Source organism: Mus musculus, chromosome 7 (assembly GCF_000001635.26).
Source record: "Mus musculus strain C57BL/6J chromosome 7, GRCm38.p6 C57BL/6J".
NCBI classification, from domain to species: domain Eukaryota; kingdom Metazoa; phylum Chordata; class Mammalia; order Rodentia; family Muridae; genus Mus; species Mus musculus.
The window spans coordinates 92,875,088-92,894,163 of NC_000073.6; the positions used below are offsets into that span (position 1 = coordinate 92,875,088).

The 19,076-nt window shown below is 42.5% G+C and overlaps 1 protein-coding gene and 1 long non-coding RNA gene across 2 annotated transcripts in view; both read left to right on the top strand.

Moving 5' to 3' along the window:
* Positions 1-165: 165 nt before the first annotated feature.
* Prcp (prolylcarboxypeptidase (angiotensinase C)) overlaps positions 166-19,076 on the top strand; it is a 59,329-nt gene continuing 40,418 nt past the window's right edge. The window contains exon 1 of the mRNA NM_028243.3: positions 166-413. Within this exon, the coding sequence (NP_082519.1) occupies positions 252-413 (162 nt within the window). The 5' untranslated portion in view covers positions 166-251. The remainder of the gene's footprint in view (positions 414-19,076) is intronic.
* Gm40448 lies at positions 2,301-14,907 on the top strand. The gene is made up of 2 exons (XR_869796.3): positions 2,301-11,715; positions 11,766-14,907. It is a non-coding gene; the product is annotated as a predicted gene, 40448 (long non-coding RNA).

Consider the following 19,076-nt stretch of genomic DNA (forward strand, 5'->3'; position numbering starts at 1 on the left):
GGCAAAACCCTGCGTAGTAAAGGCCGACGTAGAGTGTGACCTCAGTGGAGGTGGGCGGGGAGAAGGAGGATGGCGAGTGGCAAGTGTGGAGGCAACGCCTTTGGGGCCAGGAGCTGCCTGGTTTTAGGTTTCCCGGGGGAGGAGCTGGTCTGCAGCGGGCGGAGCTACGAGCTGGGCCCGGCTTAGTCTTTGCGCTTCTGCTGGTGGCTCTCTTTCTTTAGTCGCCCACACTGTGGCTGCCATCCCCAGCCATGGGCTGCCGGGCTCTCCTGCTCCTGTCTTTCCTATTACTCGGGGCCGCCACAACCATCCCGCCTAGGCTAAAGACCCTCGGCAGCCCGCATTTGTCAGCCAGTCCCACACCCGACCCTGCTGTAGCCCGTAAATACTCAGTTCTTTACTTCGAACAGAAGGTAAGCAGAGGCTGGGGAGTAAGGGTTCTAGGTCCCACGTCCCAACCGCCCGCCCATACCTTGCTTGGCTGTTGGAGCACCGCCGCCCACTCCAAAATTCAGACTCTGATACTTAGGACTTGACTTGGTTTTAGTTCACATTTTCTGGAGGGTGGTCTTAAGCCTTAATTATTCGAGTGTTTCCCAACAGAGACCATGAGAAATTTATCCCTCCAGTTCTGGAGGTCCAGGATACATATTTTTAACTCTTCATTTTAGGAAATGCCTCAATCTAAACTCTTTGTTTACCTTGGCCAAAACCAGATTATGGAGACTAACCTTTGACCCCATACCTCTCACCTCAAATTCTTAGGTATGGAGGCTAACCTTCACCTTTAGGTCTCTCAACACAAATTCAGATGTACCCATTACATAAGAATGTATCGCTTCACTAAACTGCTTCTCTCAGCTGAAATGTTACCTTTAGAGGCTAAAAGGTCTGTATCCCCATCTGAAGTGAGTGCAAGGATCAGGTCTCTCTGGTCTTGAACTTGAGTTCACAGTTTTAAGACAGGCTTCTCCAATGCCTTTGTATTTGGTGGCAGCATGAGACCATAGGTCATTACCCTATAGGTCTGAATGAAAAGTACCTGTGTCCTCTGAAATGACAAGGCTATATAATTCTATAGTTCTAGGAGTCTCTGAGGCCTGAATGCACAAGGCACTGGGATTAGAAAGAGTACAGTCGTCTGATCTTGGCTTTAGAAGTCACATCAGGATTCTGGCCTCACTCTGTGATCTTGGACAAGTTACAGTTAGTTTCTGAGCCAAGTTTCTTGGCTTACTGCAGAAGGTTGCAGTGATGACTAACTGAAGCAGCTAAGAACCATAAGCCCTAGCAGAGTAGCTGCCCTGAATAGAAGGTTACCGATGGAGGCATGCTTATTGATGGGACGTTTGACTAGGTAGGAATTTGGGAAAGAGGGAAGACATGGGGTTGTAGAACAATTTAGTTTTGAAGTAAAAAAAAAAAAAAAAAGACCTAGAAATTTAAGTTTGGGTTTCAAAAAAAAAAGAAAAACGAAAAGAAAAGAAAGGAAGAAAGCAAGCAAACATTTTAATTTAGCTGAGGTAGCAGAAGTCTTTCTGGAACGGCCCCTTTAATTTCTACAGCGGCTTATTTGTAAGTTGAGAAGTTGGAGGCAGGACCATGGAGTTTTATGCTTTCCCTAGGAAAACCTTTCTGTGGAGCGAGCTATGGCTGTCTAGCTGAAGTGAAGGCTGTGTTAAGAACTCTAGGACTTCCTCTTTTCTGTAGCTCTGCTCTCCGCCCACACTGTAAAACAAAGCCGAACTCATGGCTTTTTCCTATGGAACGACTCTTAATCCTTGTACTGAAACCTCTTTTACACACATATAATTCTTCATAGCATCCAGTTATTAGCAGTAAAGTTAGAGGGGGAAGCTTTAGTACATACGGTCTCTAAAAATCTCCCTGGGAATACTGCTTCCAGAGAATGCAGGGGTAAAGGGTGGAATGATGCTAATTTATTTTCCTCTCTCCTCCCCCCCCCCCCCGCCGTGTGTGTGTGTGTGTGTGTGTGTGTGTGTGTGTGTGTGTGTGTGTTACTCACCAGTGCACATATGAAGGACAGGAGGATGTGAGGTGCCCTGTGCTATCACTCTCTGCCTTATTCCCTTGAATGAGAGACTGGAGAATGTTCTTATTGAACCTGGAAGCCTGGCCTTCACCCATGGCAAGTGTGGGGTTACAGGCAAGTGTGGAGCCATGACTGACTTTTCGTGTGGGTGCTAAGGTCTGAACTCGGGTTCTTAGGTTTGCATGACAGGTGCATTTCCCTCCCGGCCAATTTTCTTTTTCTTTCTTTCTTTCTTTCTTTCTTTCTTTCTTTCTTTTTTTTTTTTTTTTTTTTTTTGTATAGAATAGAGTTTATTTAGGGGTTTATTTATTTATTTATTAAAGGTGTGTGCCACCACCCTCAGCTTACAGAAACTCTGCTAAAGGCAAACATTTCATTGGGGCTGGCTTACAGTTTCAGAGGTTTAGTCCATTATCATCATGGCAGGAAGTATGACAGCCTGCAGGCAGACATGGTGCTGGAGGAGCCAAGAGTTCTACATCTTGATCAACAGGCAGCAGGAGACTATAAGTAGTTGGAGCATATATAACCTCAAAGCCCACCTCCACTGCCACACTTTCTTGAACAAGGCCACACCTCCAATAAGACCATATCTTATTATCTTATATAGTAGTGCCACTCCCTGTGGGCCAAGCATTTATACACATGAGTATATGGGGGCCATACCTGTTCAAATCATCACAGGTAGTATATTTGATTTTACTCAGCAAAACTTTATACTCTAGGATTGTACTGAGTTTATACTTTTAGACATTTTTACTGACATGTTTTATTAATGTGGTGCTGGGAATTAAACCCAGGGCTTTGTGTGTATTAGGCAAGCATCAACTGTGCTATATCTCCATCCTATTTGTATGTTTTTGTGTGTATTTATGTGGTATATGTATATATTTGTGTGGGTATCTGCATGTGTATACGGTTACATATATATGCATATATGTGTGGATAGAGAGTTTCTTCCTTAATTGCTTCTCAAGTAACTTTTTGAGATAGGAGGTCACACTGAATTTAGGCTAGCTGGCCAATGAGTTCTAGAGATTTTCCTGTCTCTGCGTGCTCAGGCCTAGGATTATAGACAAAGGGCATGCCCAGTATTTTAGAGAGTGTGCATATGAGGGAGATTCAGAACTCAGGCTCTTTACTGACTACACCATCTTCTAGGTCCTCACACATTCTTAATGAAAGTTTATTCTTAAATATATAACACAGCTCCAAGACAACATATCATCCCAGCCATAGGTGGCAAGAGGTGCAATTTGCCTTAGCAAGCAAGGCAGATGTTTAAATAGGAAGAGAACCAAGGGTCACCACAACCCCAAGCACAAGGAACAGCTTTGCTTTGCCAGCTTTCTTAATTCTACCTGTGTGCAGAGGGCTCTCTCCAACCTTTGCTTCTATCTCCCCGAGTTTCTTATCTCTTCTCGTTTCAGCTTGAATACGTCATCTGTTTAGTTGTCTGCATTATGCCTCTTTTGGAAACTGCTGGTCATTCGCACCCAGCTATTCCTCTTAACTTCTGCTCCGTGTTTCTGTTACTCTTTGTCTTGTTCCAGTGTGGACCTCATGGCTGTCAGCTCCTGCAGGCCTCCCTTCCCGCAGCTTCTCAGTTAGTTGTGGGTGAGCACAACAGTGGGCTGGGCAATTTGATGTATGTAGATCCTTTCAGTTCTGCTTTCGGTTCCTGTTTGGTGTTCCCCTTCCCAACTTTTGCCCCTGTGGCCTGTTGTCTACTAAAATGCAGCTGTAAGAAGCTGCTTGGAAGAAGACACTGATAACAATCTTTCCCTTCTTCCTTGTACTCCTCTTTCTCTATCACTGGCTTCTGCTGGTGACCTTCCCCTTAGGCCTGGAGTAAAACTCCTGTTGTATGTGTTTGATGAATAGAAACGTTTCTGGCAGGAGTCTTGGAGATCATGGAACTGGACTCTTAGGCATGCTGGATTGACTGTGATCTACGTTATAGAGGGTGGCTGATAATTAAGAACAGAGGTTCTAGAGAGACAGACTGGGTTGAGAATTAACTTTGTAACTAAATACAAATTAACTTCAGAATTTTAGCTGTTAGCACATTTTGTGCTTTATGAGATCTAGACACAAGACATTTCAGTAGGTATTCTAGATTCAGTCCTTCTTACAAATTAGTAAATTTGTGACATGATCTTGGCCAGTTGCTTAATCTCTCAATTATCCTGTACTAACATTTAGAATAACGTTGGCCATGCTCATCTCTGACTCACCTTTAATTCTTTTGTCACTAGAGCCTCTAGTCTGTAGTCCTCTGCAGGGGAGCAGCAGTGTGGCACAGGTTTGGGGTTTTACCATTGCACCACTTGTCCTTGGTGAGTTGATCCTGTGCAGTATTTCCGTCTTGACTTTGAACAAGATATAAGCAAAGTACATTCCAACTCAACAGTTGTCATTTCTACCACTGCATAGCTGTGGCTTTAGTTTATAGGCAGATTAGAGAGGAAAGAGTATCAGTAAGGAAGAGACCTGGTGCTATGTCTTAATTATCTTCACTTCTAATGCCTTACACAGTGCCATTACATGGTAGGTAGGGTTTTACTTCCCCTATACCCCTGACTCAGATGGAGTCTGCTGCACATCATGTACTGGCTTAGAATTTGAGATCCTCCTCCCTCAGACTCCTCTGCCAAGAGAGTGGAGTTTGGTTCTCAGCATCCATGTCAAGTTGCTCATAACTGCCTATGATGCCAGATCCAGGATGATCTGATACCTCTGGCTTACCTACACAGAGACACACACATACATAATTGCACATAAAGATAGTTCTACATCAATAATTTTTATTATTTATTTAGAAGATATATGTATGAAAGTGAATTGTAAAAATATTTTTGTTATGGCTCACAATATTTAAAAGTCCAGAACCCTTTTTTTTTTCCCCGATACAGGACTTCTCTGCATAGCACTGGCTGTCCTGGAACTCACTCTGTAGACCAGGCTGGCTTCGAGCTCAAGAAGTCTGCCTGCCTCTGCCTCCCAAGTGCTGGGATTAGAGGCATAGGCCACCACTGCTCAGCTGTATCTTTCTTTTTGACAGTGCTTTATCCATGCTAGGCAAGTGCTTAGTCTTTCATATCTAATTGAATATATTGCAACTCTTTCTTGAAATGTGGGTTTTAACTGAAGTTATAGAAATTGGCCTGATCAAGCTATTAAAGGATAATAATTGTGTCACTTTTTAATCTGTTGACTCAATATCTCTGGTCTTTCCTTGATATTATGATACCTATATGTTGTGGGTAGTAGTAAGAATCCCTGGTGAATGTGTTTATTTTCCACATTATTATTTAGCCTTTATAACAATCTTGTAAGATTGTTGCTCATTTTAGAAGTGAGACTATTGGGATTTAGAAAGATCAAAGGAAGACACATCTTGTTTATTCTATTTGTAAAATAACTAGTTTTTCAAGCTGAAACTGTAACTAATTTGTGGTGTACTTGTAAAGTGGGGTCTTGTTACTCTTAGAAATTATGGTCTTGAAGCACATATGATGGTGTAGGAAAATGCTCACGCATCAATGATAAAGGAAAACAGAGAAGTGAGTGCATTAATACATTTCCCGCTGCTCCAACCAAGCGTCTGAAGGTGAGGACTTTATAAATAACAGGACAGTGTTGAGTGTGACAGCTTAGGTAGCAGCAGGGCATTTCCGGTGGCTGTATCATATCACTGCTACATCTAATACAGGGACATATTATCTGATATGACAGGAAGCCAGAGAACACAGAGGAGGCAGCTCATTCTTTTACAACAAGTCTTAGGAAAACTCATTTCCTGAGTTAATTTCTTAGAGGAGAGTGACTCCAAATGACCTACTTAGCTCCCACTAGGCTCCACCTCTCACAGGTTTCACCACTTCCTAACATCTTTGCTCATGACCAAACTCTCAGCACGTGAATCTGTGGAGAGGACAAACTACATCCAAACCACTGCAAATATGTATTTAAGTTCATCTATTTATTGGCTGCTTGTTTTATTCTATGCACTATTCTGGTGACTAGGGGAAAGACTTTCTCTATAGTATTCTGGTGGAGGGGTGATCAAGTACAAACTCAAGAGATAGGTGTGTGTCTGGTGAGAACCATTCTAAGGCCAGTGTGGCTCGGGTACATGTGTCAGGAAAGGAGAGGTAGGGCACAAGTTAGTAAGGTAGAAAAAGGGGACAGATTACATGGGGACCTTGACTACTATAAAGAATAGTCTTCATTAAGAATTAGGTGAGAAGCCTTTTGAATATTAACAGCAGAAGAGTGGCATGTTCTGACTGATGTTTTAACAAATGTGATCTGGCTATTGTGATATGAATGGGCTGGGGAGGAGAACCAGCTGGAGCAGGAAGAGTAGGTTACTGCAAATAATAATTATAAATCAGATTACAGTGTTGGCTTGAATTAGTAGCATAATAGTGGAAGCATACTAAATGCTCAAGTTCAGGAATTTTTTGAAGATATAGTTTAGAAGCATAATTGATGACTTAGATGTGGGGTAAAAGGTAAATGGAAGTTGAGGATGGGTTCATGGTTTCTTGACCTGACAGATGAAATTGTCATGGACTAAGACGGGAAAGGCTTTGGGAGGAGTACATTTGGCCATGGGAGGAGATAAAGAACTTGTTCCTAGATGTGTTACTTGAGTCAGAAGTTCAGCAGAGGTAGAGCAGGAGGCATAGTTGAAGCTGTTTTAGGATGCCGATAAGCTGTGACGTCAAGGCTGGGAAAGCACAACAGAGGAGCTAGTGAAGATGTTTCCTTATAGATGGATGGACGTTCTTCTTGGCTGAGGCTGGTGAAGCATGTGTGCATTTTCTGTTACTCTGGAGGCAGAGGTAGGAGGATCACATGATCCTAGGCCAGCCCAGACAGCCAGGTGAGACATGGCCATTGAAACAACACTTCAAGGGTATGATTACAGCCATTGGCCACAGGATTTAAGCTGTGTAAGCAGGCGAGTGAGGCTAAGTGCAGTTAAGGGCAGTAGTGAGGCTGAAGGACTTAGGGACTCATGACAGAAGTAGTGAAGAGTGATGGCTGAAGAAAGCGGGAGTGCTTGACACTCACTGCAAGGCTTGTGTGACCAGGGATGACAAGATCGAGGATTTGAAGAAGTGGAAGATGGAACAAGACACTTAAGAACAATTCCACCTGTGTCATGTGGGGTGGTAGTAAGCAAGGGGGTGAACTACCATGGAAGAGGAGCCAGGACCTGGGTCACTGGTGACTGCACAAGGCAGCTGGCAGCGTTGTTTAGCTTGAGGGTGACATTTTAAGGCAGGAATTGAGGAGGAAGAATAGAGACTTAGAAGCAAGGAGTATACTCACCTCAACTGAGAGAAACAGAATCTGGGCATGTCTGAAAGGAAGTTAAAGTCACAGAAATCAGGCCAGAGTCGGCATTGGCTCTGACCCTTTGATCTCTCCCCATGTGTCTGCTTTTAGTCCCTTCTGGCTGTAGCGGGAAGACATTCGTACACTCACTTCCATGGTTCCCCCACAATTGCTTTTAAGCTGTTCTCAAATCCCTTCTTAGGTGGTCTCTTTGAACCCTTCCCTGCCTGTCTCCATTTGCTCCTTCCCAAGTCCATGCCTCTTTCCTCCCAGCCCCAAATAATTCCAATAGTAACCAATAGACGTCATCCGAGTTAGTACTGTGTGCCAGGCAGTGCTCCAAGCACTCTATGCGTATTAACTTATTGATTCTCAAAGTGATCCTAGCTGTGACATCTTGGTACTCAGGCCTCTAACTTATTCATGGGGAAACTGAACGGCAGAGTGTTACCTAGCTTAATCCCCCTTCCAGTCTGCCGCCTGATATTTCCCTGTTAAATTTCTTGTAGGTCTTACTCAGAACTAGTCTCATCTGGTTAGGTAATTTAGTCTGACATTCTCTCTGCAGGCCAATTATTACAAAACATTTAGTACATAAGTAGATATCACTCGTGGCTTTGGAGACCACAGATTGACTTCTCCTGCAGAGCTTATTTTCTACTTGGGCAATAAAAATATAACAAGCCAATAAATATTAAGATTACAGCTGAGGGACCGGAGCAGTGGCTCGGTGGTTAAGAGCCCCAGCACCCACATGGTTGCTCACAACCATCCAACCTCCAGTCTCAGGGGTCCAATGCCCTCTTCTAGCCTCCAAAGGTACTTCACACATGTGATGCACCGACATACATGAAGGCAGAAACACCTATACACACAAAATAATAATAACAAAAAAGATTGTAATAGTTATCTTGAAAGAAATAGTTAGGGGTGGTTGGGTGTGAGGCACGTGTGGATATGGAGTACAGCAGTTGGCAAAGCTAAGTACAACAGGGTTCTGTGTGCCTGTGTGTGAGGACAGCTTCTCTGAGGAAAGGACGTTGGATCTGAGCAGAAAGAAGACCTTAATGCCTGAGGTGTCCATTACTTTGGGCTCTTCTTTTTCTTGTGCTCTTTGTGCCTACAGTGCTTGAGTTGATTCCACCTTTAGTCTATTCTTTTCGTTTGTGTATCCCTCTTGTTGTAGTTCCATTGATGTGGCATCCTAACTTCTGGAAGAGGAGAGCAGTTGGTTGTTCCTGAAGATCCCTCTCTATTGTTCTTCTGTGGGCCTCATTAATTATGTAAATTAAGCCACTTTCAGGCTCAGAATGTGCCCTGACTCCTTCTGCAGAGCCTGTGTTGGTGACTAATGCCTATAATCCCAGCACTTGGGAGACTGAGGCTGGAGGGTTGTGAGTTCAAGTCAGCTTGGCCTGCAGAGTGAGACCCTGTGTTAGACCAATGGAGGGGTGGGGAGAACAGAATCCTGTAGCACAGGGTTTCACTCTGTGGCTGCAGCCCACTGTTAGGTTTCTAATCTGTTCTCCACACATGTTCGCTCCTTTCCTGGCTCTGTTCCGCAGCCCACATTGTTCCCTTCAGTTGGCTCTCTGTTAGCCTTTCCTGCCTTTATCATTCTCATCCATTCATCCATGTCTTAAGCTCTTTAGAAGACTCTGCCACAGCCAGGAGTCATTCAATATCTGGAGAGTATGGCTGGCCAGCTCTTTATACTTTTATGGTGGCAGGAATCTTTTTCCTTCCTTGTGTTATGGTATTTGTTTTGTATCCTTCTAGTCATGCCCCACCCCCTATCTTCTTTAGACATGTTCTCAGTAGATAGTACAGGCTAGCTTCAAACTGATCCATTTGTGTCTATATCCAAAGTGCGTGGATCACAGATATGTGCCACCATATCTGACTTCTTACTCGTTTAAAAAAAAAAAAAAAAAAAAAAACTAAACCATTGTCTTGAAAACATCCATGTTGTCCCATGGCATGCTGAGTATTAGTGTTCTTAGGATGCTGTCTTCACTGTTCTTCTTAATCTGTTTCATTTGCCTTCCCTGTTGTCCACTTCAACAGATATCAAAATAAGGAAGAGCTGCGTGTGTGGGGGACGGTGATAGTTATATAAGTTTATGTCCCAAGGGTCTGCCTCTTCCTCATGAGCACGCGAGAGCTCTTTTCATTCTGTTCATTTCAATAGTCTGCAAGCTGCAGCGAGAATTTTATTTTGATCCTTCTTCCAGCTTGCCTACAAAGAGATTCAGAAGGTAACAACTGAGATCTAGACTTTTCTTTGCTATATAGATGGTAGCTGTAGAAAGGGTAATCAAATGAAAACATTAGGGAAAATGTGGGCTGAGAAGATACCTCACGCAGTTAAGTGCTTGCCTTGGAAGTATGAGGACCAGAGTTTAATGAGTTCGGCGGCCTACATTTGTCATCTCCAGACCTGGGAAGGTGGAGGGGGCGGATCCCTTGCACTTGCTGGCTAGCTAGCCTTGCCTGGTTGCCGAACTCCAGGCCAGTGAAAGACCTTGTCTCAAACCAAGCTTGCATAGGATTTGAGGAGTTACATCTGGCTTCTACACGTGGGTGCACATGCATGTGTACATATACACACAATAAAAGGAAAAAAAGTCTTTTTAAAGGTCACTGTTGGTTGTAAGGGGTTGTAAACATGGGTTCCAGGAACCAAATTCCAGTCCTCATGTTTCCAAGGCAAGCACTTAACTGACTTGGGGTTAAGGGTGGGGCAAGAGCATGTGTGTGTGTGTGTTTAAAGAAAGTATTTGTGTGGTGGTTAATTGCCTCCCAATAAAACTTACTAGAGAGTTTAGAGAGTTAAAGGAAACATTTTGTTTTTTCATTTACAAACCAAGTCTAATTATCTATAGATCTTCATTTGCCCTGGCATGCATTACTAACTCAGGTTGCTGTGCAGTGCTACCATTGGTGAGAAGTTAGTTGTCTCCGGTTGTCCACGCCTCTGCCCAGCCCAAGACGCTCTTCCTGATCACATTTTATAGGCTGACACTTCACTTAGGTAAAACCAGGTTGTTAATGCCAGATTCTCTGGGGGCTTTCTCTGAACCGTGCTGCAATCTGGAGATGAGAAGAAAAACTTTCCTTTTGCTTTCTGAAGGTCATGTGCACGGATTGAATAGGAGAACATAGACTCACATGACTGTTAACATGCGCAGTTGCACAAGGAAATGTCACAGCAGTACGGCCTCTGATGATTCAATATGGTTCAGGTGCTTATTCTGAAAGGGTAAGAGAGAATGGAGACAATTTTGAAGGCTCCTAATTCTGGAGACAGAAATTAGTTTGTAAAATTAATCTCTTTGAATTGGAAAGGAGCCTATGGGACAGACATCATCATGTGGCAAAATTCATTCCTCAGCCCTCCTTTTGTTACAAATAATGAGACTTGACTGGGGCTTTGAAGTATGAAACAGTGGTGGAGGTTCCGTCCAGGCACAAGGTCTTTCATGTATTCAAGTCTACCTTAGAATTTCTTCCCACTATATTATAGAAAATTTGTGGTTTTGAGAGGAAGACAGTGCTCTTAAAATTTATCACTACGTTTGAATTAATATATTATTGATTCATATTTCTTCTCCAGCCATGTGGTGTGGTGTGTGTGTGTGTGTGTGTGTGTGTGTGTTTGTGTGTTTGAGCCTTGATTCAAGTGTCACTTTAGGAAAGTTTTCCATGAAAGTCCACATATGATAACAAAAAAGCATGCTATATTTCTCTAAGCACCACAAGTTTGGGCAATGACATTGTGATTTAATAACCCAATTTAAATAAGGAGCTAGAAGCCCTAATGGCTCTGACTCACCAGACAGGAAAGTAAGGAAGTACTAGTTATTGTTTGTCAATTTCTTTTCCTTTGCAGTTTGAAGCAGGGTCATGCTGCAGACACTGTCCTTTTCAACACTCGGAAGCCTCTGCCACTTCCTGCCACTGGGCACTTCTTCCCGTTAAGGGGCAGGTCCTGGGACACAGTATGGAAACGCAGGGTGACAGCTCTCTTATCCTTGGTGCTGATGGGCCTCCTATCCCTTGACCATTGTTTTTCCCGGATAATGAGATATTCAGGCTAAGAGGAGACTTCTGTCTGCCTGTGTTTGTGCTCTAATCGTTCAGGTAGGGCATGACCACTCTTTATAAGGCAAGAGTTCCTGTGAATTGAACCTCTTTTCTCATTGGACTGCACCTACCTCCATCTTGGTTGTCTGTGGCCCTGGAAGGTCTGCTCTAGTACAGTGGCTCAGCTTTCCTCTCACACGCCTCACAAGTGCAGGCAGCTCTAGGTGACAATGAGCTTTCCTCTCACACGCCTCACGAGTGCAGGCGGCTCTAGGTGACAATGAGCTTTCCTCTCACACGCCTCACAAGTGCAGGCGGCTCTAAGTGACAGTGAGCTTTCCATGGCTTGACTTGAAGTTCTAAATCATCTGACCTTGGCCCTCTAAGATGTCTCGTCTCTTTATCTCTGCTCAGCTCATGGAGAGCTGAGATATTATTACATGACTTTTAATCACACGCACACACACACACACAGATATATACTCCTTAATATATAATACATAAGACCTTGATGAAAATTGGCTTTGCCTTTTCAGGTTGAGCACCTTAACACTAAATGCTTATATTCCTTAGTGTCCTTCCCAGATATAAGTATTGCAGATTAGGAAAGATTATAGCAAAGATTAGTGTTCTGGCACTGCCTTCTATCCCTGCTCTACTATTTTTCATGTCTCTTAGGATTGGGTGATTTCATCATCTTCACATACATTCCCCAAATCGCGTCAACTGGAACCTTTCGGTTTATATAACTTTCTCCTAGTTTATAGCAACCTCATCAGCTCTATCCCTTCCTTTGTTCTAGTGCTGCCCAGTCAGTTTAGGACCTTACTGCATTCTAGGCGGGTGCTGTACCACTGAGCCACACCCCAGCCCCAGTCCATGCTGCTTCTTTACATTACTCGGGGTTACTGCCTGTTCTGTGTTATTCCAGGTTACAGTATCAGTTACTTTCATTCTCTCTGTTCTTTCAGCCCCAGACCTGCTACTTTTCTCTTCTAGTCCAGCCTTACTGGACCCTGCTTCAATCCTAATCCTCCTACAAGACTTTCTCCAACTGATCCCACCTGGTGTAAGAGCTATCCTTCCGCACAGTGCCCTGGAATTTACCATCTGTGGCATCCATTTTGTTAGATGTACTCTAATTTGTGAGACCACCCAAACTATACTTATTTCTTGGAATGTGATTTGACAGGTTCTTTATTGTTCTTTATAGAGAGCTATCCTCTTAGGGAGGTAATGGCTCAGGCTATTTTGACTTTCTATTAAGATAAAAATAATTTGAAAATCTGTGGGTTGGTTGCTTAGTGTTTAAAAACTCCTATGACCCACTAGATTGATTTTATAGTCCACTGATGGATCATAGCCTCCATTTTATAAAACACTGTCTAGCTGATACAAAGATTAATGCTTCTCGTGATGGAAACATAAAGGCTGGGTACAAATCTACTACAGGGTAAGCATAAGGTATTGGAAAAGAGACGTGTGAGCCTGGGAATTCAGAGGAGGCAAAATTCTACGGCGAAAACAACTTCCTTCCTTGAAGATGGTTCTGATTGAGGAAGAGACTTCCATATTTATCTTTTAAACAAGATCCACAAAGAAAATGAGGGGAGCCTCAGAAGCAAAAAGAGCCCTTCACTCTAGAGTCTGGATGAGCTTTCTCACCAGTGTTTTGTTGCAACTAACAAAGTTCATTGACAATAATTTTATAAAAGGATTTTAAATAAGGATATTAAGGTGTAAGTGGGAAGATGGTGACAGAGAGGGGAGAAGAAGATGGGATTGAGGGAGGCTTAGCCAAAGCTAAGATGCATGAAAAGCCAAAAGCAATCCTGATACCTGCTAGGTTCATTTAAAACTCAAAAAGTTGGAATTGAGGTATCCTGGGCAAGTGGATAATGCTTCTGCCAGATGCCACATTTCCTACGTGAAAAGCCCAGTGTCAAGAGTGGATTGTGTCTAGGAGTTGGTCAGGATGGCCCTTAAACTTTCAAAACATTGTAGGTAAATGTTGGTTGCACACCACGACTAGATTATATGACCCTGTAGCTGAAGAAGCCACATGTTCTGGTTACAGCCATAGAAAAAAACAAACTGGAAGTAGACGGAGGCTTCCTTCCTGCTAGCTCCCCTTCCTTGGGTCAGAGGTGCCATACAGGCTTGGGTGGATGGTCATCCGCAGGCTTTCGTAGCTGTGGACCCTGTGTACAGAGCTACCAGTTGGCCAGACCCATTAGTCCAGTAGTAGTTTGTTATGGGAGAAATCAACCTTTTTGATGGGGTTTCTTCCAAAGGAGAGAATCCATATCAGATTCTGTAAACCTCATGAAAAGCCCTTGGCTAGGGAGGTCGTATTCCCTAGCGGGGAAACTGCCCATGCTGTTTTGCTACATGGACATGATACACCTGTCAAATTACATCCTAAATAATTATGTTCATGCTTGTAGAATAATGCTGCCATCAGCTTTGCTCAGAGAAACGTCTTTCTGCAGTGGACAGCAATAACTGCAGAGTCTCATAATGCATCAAAGGGTTGAGAGTAAGTGTTTGTTGAATGCTTAGCCATAAATGAGATATCTATATTGCCTTCTCCTAGGCTCAGGGAAAATTGCAGAAGACAGGGTAAAGAGAATGTAAGCCTGAGGAAGGACTGGAGTCTTTTGGGCATGACATAGCAATTGGACTTCTGAACTCACAGAAACTGTTGATTACCTGCACAAGGCACAAGATGGCGGTCCATCTATTGCCTTTCATGGGGGAGCTTGAAGCTCATGAGACCCCCACCCTACTGAGGATCTGTAAGTAGTAATGGCTTGGAGAGGAAGGAGAAATGTAGTCTTTAGTGGTGTAGTTACAGATAAGGTGCCCATGTTCTTATAAGCAGCCCTAGTGGAAAACTGGATCATTACAAAGAAAATGGGTAAAGCACTTGTCACACAAACATGAAGATGTCAGTTTGAATTTCTCAACCTTACATACAGCTAAGTATGGTAATGCCTCTGTAGTCCCAGTGCATCTGTGGAGTCATAGGAGGTGGAAAGAGGAAAATCCCTGCAGAACTCAAGACCAGCAGCTAAGTCCACACGATGTTGAAAAACAGAGGCCCTATCTCAAGATGGAATGTGATGATTACCACCCACAGTTGCTGGTTGATTTCTGTATGAGCTGTGGTATGTACATGCCCCTCTTCAGAGATGTGACATCAAAGTAGAAGGGGATCAGTGGGAGTAAGAATGCAGTGGGAGCGATAACAGGTGAATATGATGCAGTGCATCATGTACTATATAAAAATCGTATGTATAGCTATTGGTAAGAACACAAGACTCTTTGAAAACCCACACCCTTCTTGGCTTTTCTCTTTTAATGTAAATTTCAGATACAACTTTTTTTTAAAAATAAACTCCAACCTTACTTCACACTGACTCTTTCTAAAATTACTTTCTATGGCAAAGTCATGAAGCCTAGCATCGCCAGTGTCGAGGTGGAGTATCTGTAAAGATCTGTTCAGGATGCTGAGTGGCACATAGTGTTGTGTCTCCTGTTCTGTGCTCCCGCCTACCTTAATCATTTACAGATTTCCTTCCTTGACATTTAATGCCTTTTGTTTTTAACAAGGGCAGGTGGGTATAATACACATTTGCATCTGTCTTTCCTTAGACTTTAGATCTGTCCTCCCTTGCTTCCCCTTAGTGTTCATGTGCTTCTGTACCTGTGGGGCTTGTCGAGGTTTTCTGACTTGCACAGCCTGTTCATTGGCAAGAGGAAAGCAGGATCTCATCTATTTTGGAGGTGACTAAAAGGGATCATTCCCAGATGGTGAGCTCTATGAGGTCAGAGGCCATGGGAGGAAAATGTCACTTGTGAATGGTGGTAATTACCTTCTCAGTGTGAATTGCCAGCATTGTAGTTTTGAAGGGAGAGGTCCCTTTACACAGTATAAATGGTAGAGTAATTATTGTACCTTAGTTAGGTTACCTCAGAATGTGACATTTTGTTTTCTCTACCTTGGAGTTTATAGTTGCATAGCAATCAGACATTCCTATTTTATTTTAGTAGGCACTGAAGATAAAACCTAGGGCTTTGTACATGCCAGGCTATTCCTTGTTTGACTGACTTCTGTGATGATCTGTCAAAATAAAACTGGTGTTCGTGCTTGTGTGTTTACTTTTCCTGTGATTTGTCACCAGACAGTAAGCACTGTGGTGACCACACTGACCATGTACATCTTGTTCATCTGTACATCTCTGCTAATTGCCCCACAGTGGTTAGTTAAGGAATGCTTGTCTGGTGAAATGCGTTTAGCTAGTGACGGCCATTTGTTTGTACATCCTATTAACTCTGGGCAGCTGTCATCAAAGATGTTGACGTAGTGCCAGAGCACCTGAAAGTAATCAAAGGAAGCCACTGGGTCCCTTTTGAACTTGCTGCTATTGTTCTGAGTTTTGGTTTGAGCTGAGGATGTCCTTTTTCCCTTCCTTTATCTTTTTTACAGTGCTCCAAACAATGAGTGGACTGTAGAGTGTGTTTTTAAGATGATGATAAGAAATCCCTGGAGGTCTTTTATAGTGAATCAGGATTGAATTTGGTGTTGGAGTTCCCCAGAAGGAAAAGAGCACAGGATTGCTTTCTTTAGTTGCTTCCTTTGGCAGCTCCTGTTCCTGTGGCGAGTTTGTAAATTTCATTTCCCCCTCTTGTCCTTTAAAAATCATGCATTTGTTCCGCGTAACAAAATAATGTGTTTTAGCACAATCGTCTACAAGGAGAGCATTGTAGGTTTTCTAAATTAGTGTCTGTCACAAGTGTGATTTAAAGAGGATTCTCTCCTGGTGAGGATGATTCATATTTTAGTGTTATGGCCTAATATTTTCTTGCATGTTCTTTTCTTAACACATGCAGTTTCTTGGTTGAGGATAAAGGTCACTGGTAGAACAATTTTCTGGCAAGCACTGTGCTTGCTGCCCAAACCCCATCTTTGTTTTGTCCATTACCATACCGAAATAAAGTTCATCACTGTCCTAGCCCCCATCCTGTCCCCATAGTGTTTCTCATTGTCATGCACATACGTTTATCCATTTATGTAGACATTTGGATCTAGATTCTGCATTCAAGAGAAAACAGGCAATATTTGTCTTTCTTTTTGTCCACATCACCTTCTCTTGTTCTCCAGTCTCTTTAGATCTCCCCCACCCTGCTGAATAATTCCTGTTTCAGTGTCTGTGTATGTATGTATATATGTATGAAATCTAGGTTGTGCATATGATAGAAAACCAGTAATATTTATCAGAGTCTGATATATATATATATTTCACCTAACCAAATGATCTCTATCATTCATTTCTCTGCAAAAATATAATTCTGTTCTTTATGATTGAATAAAATTTCCTGTGAATGTATACAACATTTTTATTATTCATCAGTTGATGGACATCTTAGCTGATTCCATGTCTTAGCTATCGTGACTAGAGCTACAGTTTTTAAAGGAAGGAACATGAATGACCAATAAATAAATAAAAATATGTTCAACTTCCTTAGTCATTATGAAAATGCAGATCAAAATAACATGAAGCCTGCATCTCAGAATGGCTGTCACCAAGAAAACACAAAATGCTGGCAAAGGTAGTGGCATTTTACACTACTGATGGTTATGAAAATTGGCTTTTGGAGCAAAGAACTATAAGCCCGGAAGTGAAAACAACTTTTCACTTCTGGAGGTTACAAGTCCAAACAAGATGTGGGCAGGATTAGGCCCTTGTTGGGGGCTATCTTAGTTACATTTCTATTTTTGTGATAAGACACAAAGACACAAAGTTCTTATAAAAGAAAGGGTTTCATTTGGGCTTATGGTTTCAGAGGCTGAGAGTCCTTGATGGTGGAACAAAGGCATGGTGGCAGGAACAGCATAGAACTCACATCTCGATTTGCAAGCAGGTAGAGAGAGATGCACATTGGTAATGACTCCAGTCTTTTGAAACATCAAACCCACCCTGGTAACACACCTCCTCCAAGGCTACACCATCCAATCTTCCCAAATAGTTCCACCAACTGGGGATCAAGTATTCAAACAGGAGCCTACAGGGACCATTTTCAATCAATTCACCTCAGGGGCTCAAAGGGAGAGGAGTTTTGTTTTTGTTTTGTTTTTTTTTTCCATGCCCCTCTTCTGGCTGCTGGGGTTCATTGGTAATCCTTGATATTTCATGGTTTGCAGCTGTTTGGCTCTGTTCCACTGCCATATAGCCATCTCCTTTTTGTCTACGTCGGCACACTGCATTCATTTTGTGCTTGTGTCCATTTCTTCTCTATAAGAGGCAAGTGGATTTCTGAGTTCAAGGCCATCCTGGTCTACAAAGTGAGTTCCAGGACAGCCAGGGCTATACAGAGAAACCGTGTCTCGAAAAACAAAACAAAACAGAACCAAAAAAAAAAAAATTTTTTTTTTTTACCCCATCAAGACCTCAGTCCCGCTACTTATATCTGCAGTGATCCAGTTTCCAAACAAGGTCCCGTAGAGGTCAAGGAAGATGTGCGTCTTTCAAGGGGATGGTACTTAATCCAGTCCAGCTTCCCTGATTCTCTTAAGTCAGTCTGTGTTAGTGAACTTATGTCTATAAGTATTTCCCTAGTTCTGTACTTTCAGTGAACAGTGAGCAAATGATTTGTCAAACTATATGCTATGTGAGCAATTTAGGCTTGGGTATTATATTTAAAGGGGGATATTAATTGAACTAGGGTGTAAACAGTTTAGATTATATGAGAAGTATAACTGGATTGTTTGGATGGAGATTTAGGAAGTGACTACAGCCCCAGGGCTGAAGGAATAGTAGAATGCAAGAGTGGATTGTAAGTTACATATGTCACCTCTGTGCAAAATGTGTGGTTGGTTTTCATGTTTTAGGATTTTGGGGTTGTCTTCATCTGCTTTCACTACAGTAGATTCTAGCCTCCAGTTCTGAAATGTGGCATGGCATAGAATTATAATAATGGTATCAGGAGAACATATATAGGAACATTTAGAACAAGAGATTATAAAGGTTTGATAGCTCAATCGTTAAGAATGCTGGCTGCTCTTCCAGAGATTCTGAGTCCAATTCCCAGCATCCACATGGTGGCTCACGACCATCTATAAAGGGATCTGAGGCCCTCTTGTGGCATGTAGATGTACATGCAGACAGAGCACTTCTGTATATTAAAAAATAAATAACTTTTAAAAACGAGATTATAAAGGAAGATGAACAGTAATATGTCATTTTATATTTAATAAAACAGGAAATATAAACTTCAATTCTTGCTTGGCATCATGTACTGTTTTGGGCTGCCTTTGAAATGCTTGTATGCTGTGTGTGTGGGCCCTGGAAAGAAATTTACCCTTCAGAATGGAATATCTTCCAATACAGGTTAAAATGCTGTGCAATAAATGGAGGAATTCATCTTCTACCCACTTACTGGTCATATATTGTTAAATTTATTGGTGACTTAGCACTGGGCAGACAAAAGTTCCTGTCTTGTTAAATCCCTGTTTCTAGCCCGTGAATAGTGCCTGCATTTGTATGTGGTGGTGAAGTCATGTATGTAGCTTGGGTATTTC